Source organism: Sorghum bicolor, chromosome 6 (genome assembly GCF_000003195.3).
Source record: "Sorghum bicolor cultivar BTx623 chromosome 6, Sorghum_bicolor_NCBIv3, whole genome shotgun sequence".
Lineage (NCBI taxonomy): Eukaryota > Viridiplantae > Streptophyta > Magnoliopsida > Poales > Poaceae > Sorghum > Sorghum bicolor.
This window is the reverse complement of record NC_012875.2, coordinates 48,649,852-48,661,220: the sequence shown is the minus strand read 5'-3', so window position 1 is coordinate 48,661,220 and position 11,369 is coordinate 48,649,852. Positions and strand designations below refer to the sequence as shown.

General features: G+C 45.3%; 2 protein-coding genes across 2 annotated transcripts; both read right to left on the bottom strand.

The window, feature by feature from the left end:
• On the bottom strand, positions 691–4,608 carry LOC8073584 (PI-PLC X domain-containing protein At5g67130). Its single transcript, XM_002446620.2, has 8 exons — positions 4,403–4,608; positions 4,016–4,138; positions 3,791–3,928; positions 3,600–3,698; positions 3,013–3,316; positions 1,584–1,804; positions 1,418–1,504; positions 691–1,217 (listed from the first exon to the last, which is right to left on the bottom strand). The coding sequence occupies exons 1-8, from the start codon at positions 4,484–4,486 to the stop codon at positions 1,005–1,007; spliced, it is 1,269 nt and encodes a 422-aa protein (XP_002446665.1). The 5' UTR covers positions 4,487–4,608; the 3' UTR covers positions 691–1,004.
• LOC8073583 (C2 and GRAM domain-containing protein At5g50170) lies at positions 5,701–11,052 on the bottom strand. Its single transcript, XM_021462540.1, has 9 exons — positions 10,350–11,052; positions 8,463–9,659; positions 8,168–8,347; positions 7,784–8,070; positions 7,590–7,706; positions 7,118–7,380; positions 6,844–7,015; positions 6,344–6,616; positions 5,701–6,250 (listed from the first exon to the last, which is right to left on the bottom strand). The coding sequence occupies exons 1-9, from the start codon at positions 10,795–10,797 to the stop codon at positions 6,050–6,052; spliced, it is 3,138 nt and encodes a 1,045-aa protein (XP_021318215.1). The 5' UTR covers positions 10,798–11,052; the 3' UTR covers positions 5,701–6,049.

Genomic DNA, 11,369 nt, shown 5'->3' with positions numbered 1-11,369 from the left:
CCCACCGTGCCCCTCCTGCCGGCGCGCACCGCGCAGCCCAACCGCCGGCTCCACCACGGGGCTGCAGCCGCCGACGACCGAGCAACCACAGCCATGTGCCGTGAATTCACAAAGGCAGACGCCTCGACCCAAAGGTTCAGGTTTTCGAGAAGCACATTACAATAGCCGCACGCCGGCACCTGCATTCGATCGATTCTGGTTTTTTGCCTGGTTTATCTGGTGTAGTTACGTTGGTGAAAGCAATAGCTGTCCTACTTAAGGGGAGTATTTCAATTTTCAACCGATGACGAGCAGGCAAGCCAGACCAACTTGATAACTCTAAAATGTCATCCTATCGGCAAAAGATGCAGTCAGGTACGGTAAGCATAGGGATCTCACGTATACGCCAATCGGATGTTCCAAAAGTATGCTTCATCGAGAGAGGCACGTCTCCAATGTTCAACACAGCTTGAACATCGTCAAGATCGACGGAGCTCGCATCTCCTTCATGATCTTATTTGAATATTTGTCCAGTTTGTAGACGTTGGAGTTGAGAGTTTATACAGAGACAAAAGAGCCAAATAGTGCCCCGGCCTCCCGTTAGACTAGCCACAACATCGTCGGTGCCAAAGAAACGATTCCCGTGTCAAGTTACGTTGATGCTAGCAACCAGTTCAGAGATTGCTGGTAGTACAAGTGGGACCCAAGGAGTCAGATGATCATACCCTTTTTCTTTCTTAAGTGTACTCCCCCTCTCAATTTGGGATGGAGGGAGTAAAACATTTGCATATGACACGGACCAGCATGAACATCCACTCATCAGTTTCTTTGTATTCGTACTACTACTCCCGGGAGAGCAGAGTAACATCTCTACTCATTCTTGCATTAACATTGATCCAACCTTAGTCTACTCCCCTTCTCAACTATATATTATATAGATTATAAAGCTAGCAAGGCACTAGCCGCCATCCCAATACAGAAGAAAGCTCACAACAACAACAACAAAAAAAGTCGAAATATAAAAACTAAAGCCTGAAAGATAAGAAAAGCAGTGAAGTCATCTGCAGCCTTAGCAGAAAAACAAGACTTCTCCGGATGGAGGTATTGCTGGCAGCACTAGTGGAATGTGTCTTGAATTCTATAGTTCCTGAATAGACATTTCCATTTACAGAGGAAGAGGACGATGTAGTCTGATTTGGTGCCCCAGTGTCCTTGCATGCACCCATTGGTGCCCCAGCCTGCAGATATTCAACAAAAACCACCAATATGAAAAAAAAAGATGATAGAATTTGTATGCTCCAAAACAGAATGTTCGACGGTCTTCTTGAACAAGTCAGCCCTGGTGCTAATAATCATAGAAAACAAATAGCATGCTAACTCAAAAGGGGCAAAAAGTGTCCCAGCATTAAAAGATAAAACTACAGCGCTTTGCAATTACCTGGCAAGCAGCAATGGTGTCACAACCACATAAGGTGCGGCCATTGATTCTGTCTTGAACATCAAAAACACCACCACCATCGCTTCGCTGCACATATCACAGTAAGAAAAATTATATTCCATACAACAAGAGTATCTTGTTTGTAACTGTGGGAGTCGAATATTACCATGTAGAAATTCACAGCTATGAAGTTCGGGATTCTATTTCCAGCTGCAGCATAACAAGCTTGGGCCATCTGTGGTAACCCAGAATTCTCTTTACATGCTTCATTCTGCACAGGCATCGTGGGGAAGTAATTTTGCAAAAATAGAGATGCAGACTTTGAGTTCAGTGGCTGTGATTCCTTCCTGTTTGGACAAGAACCAGGCACAATCCCTGGATCTCCAGCTGCCATGATTATGAAAAATGAAATATGAATTTGGATACAGAATGAACTCTTATGTTTGTCCTTGGTGTAAGGTAGCAAGCAAAGTCAATTGTGGATGCATTACTTATAGTTGAGTAATAGTTACCAGGTTAATTACCAACTCATTTTTCATATGGCAATTATAGATGGCCACCAGGCCAATCTGAGGCATAATCTAGCCTCTTTGTTAGGAATGCAAATTCTAACCTCGATGCTTGTCATGCAATAAATAAAGTCATACACCAAACTCCTGGTGTCAACAAATTTACAGTTAGTTTTAATCAAATTTTATAATGTGAAGTTTGTGAAAGGACACTTACTATTTAATTTATTCTCTTCTTTAACCATAAGATATTTCTGTTACTAGTGTGCATAACATGATTACCAGTCTAAAAGATTTTGAGCAAAGCTGATTCTATACTGCCTCAGTTACCATAATTTGTCTTGGGCACTAGGTGCATTCAGGGTAGCAGACCTTTGGGGGTGTTTCTCGGCCTGCGAGCGAGAAGTTTAGTGCATTGTCATGGGGTGGTTTTTCCCCGTAGGTCTAGTTTCTTTTAGAATCTCATGGCCCATCAAACTGGTTGTGGCAAATAACCATGCAAATAAGTTCTTTACAATGAAGTGTGTTAGTGCCATACCTCAACCATGATCTGGGAATATATGGTACTCTCTCTGTTCCAAACTATAAGTCGCTTTGGCTTTTCTAGGTATATAGTGTTAGCTATGCACGTAGACATACACTATGTCTAGATACATAACAAAAGCTATATACCTAGAAAAGACAAAAGGACTTACAATTTGGAACAGAGGGAATAGTACACATTGTAACTGAAATATTTCAGATTTGGTCATCACTATTTCCTACTCCACCAGTACAAAAAAATACTTCACATTTTGATACTACATGGTCTTCGATGCATATGATCAGTAATATATCGTAGAATATATCCTTAAAACCCTTCAAGTTCATGAGATGTTACAAGTATTTTCCAATACAAATCTAGACATATATCTTACATGTTTTCCAAACTAAATAACAAAGTTATTGATGTTTAATCAAATCTTTTAAATCTTCTCCTAAATGACATTTTTGTTTTTATGACTGGAGGGAGTACCAATATCTTGGGGGGCTTGGGGGGGGGGGGGGGGGGTTAGATATTATTAGAGCAACAAGAGTTGTACTTACATTCATTCTCTAACAAGTAGCTCCATTGGTAAGCTATTCCTTCACTAGCCTCCTTTGAATCATCAGAAGTAAACACCAGCAACCTGCGGTTTTTTGCAACCATATCTGTGACACTTGGCCAGTCCTTGCCACCAGTTGGCATTTCCGAGATGGGATACCAATACTTCATCAAGTCAGCAGCAGTAAAGACCTTGCTCAGACCCATCGGTGATTGAACATAATCCTCGATAAATATTGTTATGATCTCTGTGGGATTCTCAGAGAGAAATGCTTCCACCTCTTTTAGTGTCTCAACTGCTGGTACCTAACATTATATTTAAGTTGAACATCTTAGTTTGGGGAGTTTTGGAGCCCATGTAACATCTCTTGAAGTTTCGGATAAATTTAGGAACCAAGAAATAAACTATGGTTTCCTACATTTATGCACACCAGTTGAGGTCTGGAGGAGGTGCTATCATAAAAAATTAGAACCTTCGAGCTCAAACATATAAAGTTACAGAATAATGTACCTACATTGCATTCTAGATAGCCTACCAAATTCTGGTACAGGCAATGAACTGGTAAGTATCTGCAAAGAATAAACTTACAAAAGCGGTGAAGTTATAGCATTGCCCTTGCAGGGAGTGGCAGAGCCATACATCATCGTTGAAGTCATACATATCAAGCATCAATCCCCTGACACCATTCTGCGAACAACACATTATGAATTGCTATCCTCAATTTGGTCATGGAATAAACAGAGGCCCGAGGAATAATTTGGTCATGGATCAGAACCTACCCTCAATTGGTTGGTGACGGAGTCCTCCTGGTTGTAGAACGTGACCCTCTCAACCCCAGTGCGCGACGGCTCCCCGAGGATGGAAAAGGAATTGTGGGTGACGAGCCATGAGTACCTGTTGAAGGGCAGCCCCTTCACCTGGAGCAAGAAGCGACCTTAGATCAACAACAAAGTGGTTACAGAGAAAGAAGGGGAAAATTACAAGAGGGGAATGCAGTGCACTACAATGGAGGTGGGCTGGATGGCTAGGTCCCTGATGCAGGAGAGCTTTGTCCTGCCTGCGGCCGGGCAACTGCCGCAGTAGAGGCCCGTGCCGCAGTCGCTCCCGGAGGAGCAGGAATCCCCTACCTGCAAACGACAACCAACCGAATCAATCGTATTAGTTCATTGACACCCAGCGTTGAAGCGAGCTCTGGTTCCGAGACTACGAGTTATGCAGCCAGATTAACTAGTCGGAAGGCAATTTTAGAATCAACAGAACTGTAGCAAGAACTGAGGCCGGATCCGGACGAAAATTCAGGTATACATACATCCAGGGAGTGTCGAACACCGTAGCAAGAATCGGACCGCAAGCGAGCTAGATTATGATTGAAGGGAAAGAGCGGCAGATACCTGGCTGGAGCAGAGGATCAGCAGCAGCGCGATGTGTAGCGAGAGGAGCACGGAGACGGAAGAGGGGAGCAGCGGCGCCGCCATCTGCTGCTGAAAATCAGGGGAGTACTGGCCACCAAACCACGCTCCCCCCACCTCTTCTTTCCTTTTCACAGGCCAGGCCAGGAGTGATCAGATATTCATATCAGTACAGTACAGTCGTCACTGTGAGAGCGAGTGATTTGCCGACAGCTCTACTTTGGCTTTTTAAACCATGATAGCCCTACTTTGGCTTCAGCCAAGAGAAAAAACAACTTAAGTCCCCGTATGGAACGTATTCCTTTTAAGTTAGGATCTTGTTTAGTTTCAAAAATTGCAAAATAAACACGGTAGCACTTCAAAACATTTGTATTTAATAAATATTGTCTAATCATGAATTAACTAGACTAAAAAATTTCGTCTAGCAAATTACACTATGCAATTAGTTATTATTTTTATCTATATTTAATTTTCCATGCATGCGCCGCAAGATTCGATGTGATGAGAAATCTTAATTCTTTTGTAATTTTTTTGGAACTAAACAAGGCCTAAAATGCATCCTAGGTAGAAATGGAAAATGAAAATAGATATCAGAATCATTAGACATTTCAAATGTGCTAAAACTTGTAATATGGATATCGGTATTTGTACTTTTTTCAAATATGAATCCTAAATGGATGTATGCGAATTTGTTTTCAATACTTTTCCTATCCAAATTCTAGATTCCTATTGACAAAAATATAGAATATCCGATACTTAGTGAAGAACAAATATAATAAATTTAATAGTTTTCTATGACTAGTGATTGATTGTTTCATTTGATATTATTAGTGATGCAATGAAACTATCTAAAAGTATATTTGTAAATAAATAACTTTTAATATCAATTCAATATTATTAATGACATATAAATATTAAATTAACTTTAGTATTTTTCTAATTTAGAAAACTGAAGATATTTGTTGTTGTAAATTATTTTAAATATTTAATTTATACGTTTAGTTGTGTAAATTGTTTTATATAATTGATAACTTCAATGAAATATTGTATAATTAATGAGTGATTAATTGATATATTTAATGATTAAAATTATTATTAACTATTTTTTTATGAGCTATGTTATATACCCACATACTTTAATCTCTACTTGTGTAATAATTTTGTAACTAAAAAAAGCACTGACTAAGCAAAATGGCTACTTATTGCCTACCATGCTTATTTAATTTCTTCACTTGACCAACCATTCTATTAAATAGTCTATGTACTATAAAGAACTCTGCTGTTGAGTGTTGACCTACCAAGACGGTCAAGCAACATGTAGTTTAATTTTACAGACTTGTAGTTTCATTTCATCGGAAGAATAATATTGGCACTCGTTACATGTATACCTCTCTTCTCCATACCTCTCTTCTCCCTTTTCTATTTGAGATCTGACTGTTTACGTAGGACTTTTCCTGTTAAGTGTGAACTATTATCGAGTGAAAAAACAGTGAGAAGTGACAAAGAACTGAAGAGATTTCTATGGTCCTGCCGGCTGCCGGTCGCCGGACAGCCGGAGAACAAAAGTGCCAGCTCCTCCAGCTTCTACAGCCGAGGCTCTCTCCTTCCCGGCAAACGGCAACCGCTAGCCTAGCCTGATACAGCCGAGGCTATCTCCTTCCCGGCCACTTCGAGCACCTCCTTGGCCCTGTGCGCCAGCTTCTCGCAGATGTTCCTGGCGATCCTCTTCTGGAACTTGCTGCTCTTGAGCCACTCGATGCCGACCAGTATCTCGCACCGGCTGCTCGGCGCCTCCGACGTGGCGCTCTGCACGTTGTACCTCAGATGGACCTGTGCGCACAGCTAGCTATAGTCACATCACCGTCGCCGATCTCTTCTAGTAACACATGGGATCAACAATGGCGCGCGCGCGCGTATATATACCCGGAAGTAGTCGCCGAAGGGGACGTTGTGGAGCGTGACGACGTCGTGTATGGTCCACCCGCCGCCGTCCTCCGCCGGGAACTTGAGCTGGGTGCTGACCACCTCGCCGCCGAAGATGGACATGTAGCGGTTGAACTTGTAGCTGACGTGCCGCTCCAGGACGCCAGGCCTGACGGCCTCCCACGGGGTGGCGGAGTAGTCGAGGCACCCGACCCGGCTCATCGTCCGCGTCTCCAGGGCTCCCCCGTCGAACACACCCATGAGCAGATCAGCCTGCGACAGCCCAAGGTTGAGGTTTTTGGAAGCACACATATACATAGCCGCATGCTGACAACTGAATAAATTCGATTCTGCTTTGGCATTGTTTATCTCGTTAATTATCTGGCGTAGTTACGTTAGTGAAAGCAACAGCTGTCCTATGTATGGTAAGAGTAGCATTTCAACCGATGACGCGCAGGCTAACGAAAACTGATGTTACAAAGTATAGGGATCTCACGTACGTCAATCGGATGTTCCAAAGTATACTCCTTCGAGAGAGGCACGTCTCCAATGCTCAACACAGCTTGAACCTCATCAAGATCAACGGAGCTCGCATCTTCTTCATGATCTTCTTCCAGTTTGGCCCTGTGTTCAATGGCCGACGATTTCGTTTTCCACAGACCAATTATTGTCCTGTGATAGACAGAAGAAAAAAATACATAGGTTTTTATCGGTGGGATCATATCATCCCTGTGCTAAAACTGATGGCTAAACAAACAATTCAGAGATGACCACCTGCTAGCCTTGCTGAACGATGCAAAAGAGTGGAACTGAAACTTCAGCCTCCCTTCCTTGTCTTGGGACTTCGCACCACTCTTTGCGTCGAGTCCCCGGCCACTCTTCAGAATAAATAGTAGCGATGGGGTGCCTACCGTTGTGAAAGATGGCTGTAGCACTTCGATCTCCTCCACGTCTTCCCACAGAAAGAAGAATTTTGTTTTGTGTCCAAACAGATTAGCGTAGAAACCAACTATTCTGGCGGACACAAACAGCCTCCCCTGCGGAAGCAGCAGCAGCAGCAGCAACCAATTACAATTTACAAGTTACACAATTATGACTTGAAAACTAACAAATAAACTACTTGTGTGAGATCTCATGTTTAAGTTGTCCAAAGAGCAGAGGGCAGTAGCTATGGTCCATATGCTGATATTGCAGAATTCATAGAGCCAACCGCAACAGTAAAACCCAACACTTGTAGACAAATTACCTGCAAAGGCAGCTTTCTTTTCAGGGAGCATGCATAATCTGCTATAAGGAATTCTTCGTGTGGCAGATTAAAAAGCTTCTGGAATGTTGAGTTTCTGTGAGGCGACCGAACATGCAACTGCAACACACACAGGCACACTGTCAGGAGGGTTACTACACTTGAAGGGATCATGAGCACAAGTTGACGGAAGTTACCTTTTTACCAACTTCCTTCTCCATCTTACTCAGGTATTCTCTCATCGATGTCTCCGGTCCTTTTGTGTTCTCTAGAAATACTCTCAAATGTAACCGACTCTGACATGTCTGGGCAAGTTTTCCCTCCAGGGGCACCCATATGTCTGCCAGTTCTACTGATGTGTGTTTCAGGAAATTAATTTCAGCATGTCCAAGGGAAATAGCCAAATCGAATGGACCATCGAAATTGAAAACTTCAACATCCAACACGGCAGGTGGTTCTTCCATGGCATCAAATTCCATTATCTCTGCAATGTTCTTTCAGTTTTGTTACAAACGGTAAATCAGATAACACTACAAGTTTAATCATAGGTCCGCAACGTGCTATCAGGTGAAATCACTCACCGTTCCATTGAGGTTCCTGAGTCTGAAGTTGGACAGAACTTGTTCTTGTTATGCCATTACAGCTGAACACAACATAAGGGTCAACTGATCCACATGAAACGGGTGGCAAGCTTGTAGCCTCTAGCAGAGCTACAGTTAACAGCCAACCGTCACCATTTGCTTTAACCCCGTGATCACTTCCTGTCATGAAAGGTGGCAAATAAGTATCATTCATGACATCACAGAATTGAAGCATCAAGCATGTATAGTATTAGTATATGAGAAAACAAAACAACAATTGAAGAGAAGAGCATACCTCTCTGTAACCTTGCCAGTACAAAATGAGACACCATATTCAGTAAACGCTGTAATTGAAGGACTAGTATGCCAGCTGTGATAAGCTCTCCGAATGAGTCAGGTAGATCTAGACCATTGAACTCGAGGCCCATGATTGGGCCTGGTTTTGACAGAAAGATGTGCACAAGAACATATAGTGCAAATAGCACCGTCGAAATGGCAGTGAAATTGAAAAAATACTTGTAAGCAAGCCTGATATCTGACTGGTGTTCTACCTGCAATGGCGCCAGCAACTGCTCTTTATCCATCCCTACAGAATCAGCCATTTTGACATGCCTAGACAATACTTCAGCAAAACCTTCGAAATTTTCTTTCAACCCATCTCGAACACTCCCCTCAATCATGCTTCTCATCATGGTGCTCTGAAGGAACTCTACATTGTATGATACAGTCAGATGCGCACTTTCTTCACCTCCTGATAATCCGGTGCAGTGGATTATCTTGTAGAGCAAAACAACTGCAAAACAGTTCCCAAAGGGCACTTCAGGAGTACGAACACGAGTCATAATCACAAAATTCTTGCCATCTGCTTTAAGATATGTCTGCTCCTCACTAGTCTTGACAGCTTTCATAAACTTTGATGCACCTTTGGTGTAATGGCATGTCCTAGTTAAGCTAGGTGGATCCATGCTCTTCCATGTCCACGGCTGCTCCTCATAGTCCATGGTACCTTGAAGCTCACGCAGGCCTTTCAAGAACTGAGAATCAGGTCTGAACAGAAGATGGTTCAGTTCTTTTGACTCCACAAGGTAAGTATGCTCAAATATGATGCCGCCATCAAGATCTTCTGGCATTTCTGGTGTGCTTCTAGATTTCATGATCTCCATAGCTTCTTCAAAGCTAGCATCTGGAGCCATATGTTCGGTGTCACTCGCACCATTTGCTGTTGCTGTACTAGTCTCTGCTAGGTCATCAACTTCAGTAATTGAATTGGAATCTTCATGTATGAAATGGTCAGAGTTATCTAGAGAAGTCCGCTCTGTGTCATGGCTCCTGGGAGAATCAACCACCTCACCGTTAGAACTTGAATGTTCCATGTCAAGTGATCTCTCCACTTCGGCATCAGTGTAACTTCTGGAGCTCGAAGAAGGGGACATGTGGACGACAGAATTGTCATTGTTTTCTCCATAAAGTGAAAAGCTGAGGAGAATTTTCCCTGGTTGAAAGCAATACGAATAGAATCATTACGGATTGACCATTCATGAGAAGTAATGGAAAGTGTAATATCACACAATCATGGCTCTAAACTGTGCCCAGTGGTATAACCATGAATAAGCAGTCCTTAACTGAAGAAAGAAATATAATAGCATATACTGAACATCTGAAGCCTAAAGTTGTCTTGAATTGGACGAGACCTGAAAAACTGGATCATATCTACGGTTCAAGTCATTATACTAATAGTCCTGTAATAAAACTAAAGCGCACCATCCGTCACTAGCATTTCTATCCCGAGTTAAAAGTGGTCAATCCTGGGCATGCTTTCCGACAGACACTAGTTTATTGCAGAAGCATCCCTAGCCACAGGACTAGGATCAGCATTCCATCAGATTACAATCTGCTGTCCCGTAAGCATCACTGTTAACTACTCCGTAATTGCTAATGACTCACACGTATGCGTCCGACTCCGTAATTGCTAATGACTCACGGTTACGGAAGTTTCCGCCTCACAGCGGCATGCCGGAATCCGAGCGCTCCGCTGCACTTGCGTGCAGCAATTGGCAAAGACGCGCGGTGGCTTCGCCCAAAAGCCTGCCGCGGCGCGCCGACCAGCACGATCGAGCAACGCATAAGCACGACAGAAACGTCAAAGCGTATCATGCTCGCGAAAGCAAACTTGTGCACGCACCGCAATCCGCCGCGGCGACCTCGTCGACGACGACGCCGCGCTTCCGCCGTCCGCGTCCGCCCTCGGGCGGCTGCTGCAGCGTGAACCACGTCGGCGGCACAGACCGCCTCTCCCCCGGCGCAGCAGCAGCGGTGGCGGCGGGCGGCACGGGCAGCCTGACCTTGCCCACCACCTCCCTCCCGCTCCCTCCCCCCCGCCGCCGCCGCGCCACGGCGACCTCGAACTCCTCGTCGTCCCCGGCAGCTCCGTCAGCCGCCCCCACCGCGAACACGAACTCCTCGTTCCACGCCGCCGCCGCGCCGCCGTCCAGCTCCGCCGCCTCCACCGCCCGCGTCCGGAACCGCTGCTTCCCCACCGTCACCTTCGCGTAGAACAGCACGCCGCCGCCGCGGCGCGGCCGCGGCGCCGGGAGCCCGCGCGCCTCCAGCACGTACACGTAGAGCCGCATGGCGATCGCGGTAGCTTGCTTAGCCCACGCCGTAGCCCGTAGAGGAGGGAGACCCTGGCTCAGAATTTAAGTAGTCGGGACTGGGGAGCGTCCGGCTCCGGCGGGCTGGGGAGCGTGGTTGTAGTTTGGAGGTGGCGGTTGCGGGTCTGGCCGGCCGTCTGGGGACTGACGTGTGCCGAGCGCGCGGCGGGAGGAGGAGCGAGACACGCGGCGCTGGGGGGATGATGGGGCGCGGCCGCGCGGGGCGGTTTGGGTTCGGCGTCGGCATCTTGACTCTTGACTGGGACGGGAGGGAGACGGTGTCGCGTTCGCGTCGCGACTTTGAATTCTTTGGGCCTTCGAGATGTCAGATGTCCGTGCGCCGTGCCGTCACTTGTGCAGAACATTTCACATGTGCGTACGTCCATCTCCGTACGGATAGCGTCGATGCCCGGTCCCCGGACTAGAGGAATGGAACCACCGCGGGTCTCGTCTCTCCGGAAGTAGAAGCCGTTTGCCAATCGTCACCGGCGCTGGGAAAGGAACCACTACTCGATCGTAGCTACAGGTCCACACTTTCAAAGTACATCTCC

What these genes read in the sequence shown, in the direction of transcription:
- LOC8073583 (XM_021462540.1), bottom strand. Translation starts at nt 10,797, where the DNA reads ATGCGGCTCTACGTGTACGTGCTGGAGGCGCGCGGGCTCCCGGCGCCG. An exon ending in GGTCGCCGCGGCGGATTGCG is followed by an intron (nt 9,660 to 10,349) that starts GTGCGTGCACAA and finishes GCTTTCAACCAG; the next exon opens with GGAAAATTCTCCTCAGCTTT. An exon ending in CCTTCGGCGACTACTTCCGG is followed by an intron (nt 6,251 to 6,343) that starts GTATATATACGC and finishes CTGTGCGCACAG; the next exon opens with GTCCATCTGAGGTACAACGT.
- LOC8073584 (XM_002446620.2), bottom strand. Translation starts at nt 4,486, where the DNA reads ATGGCGGCGCCGCTGCTCCCCTCTTCCGTCTCCGTGCTCCTCTCGCTA. An exon ending in CCGTCACCAACCAATTGAGG is followed by an intron (nt 3,699 to 3,790) that starts GTAGGTTCTGAT and finishes TGTTGTTCGCAG; the next exon opens with AATGGTGTCAGGGGATTGAT. An exon ending in TAGCTGTGAATTTCTACATG is followed by an intron (nt 1,505 to 1,583) that starts GTAATATTCGAC and finishes TGATATGTGCAG; the next exon opens with CGAAGCGATGGTGGTGGTGT.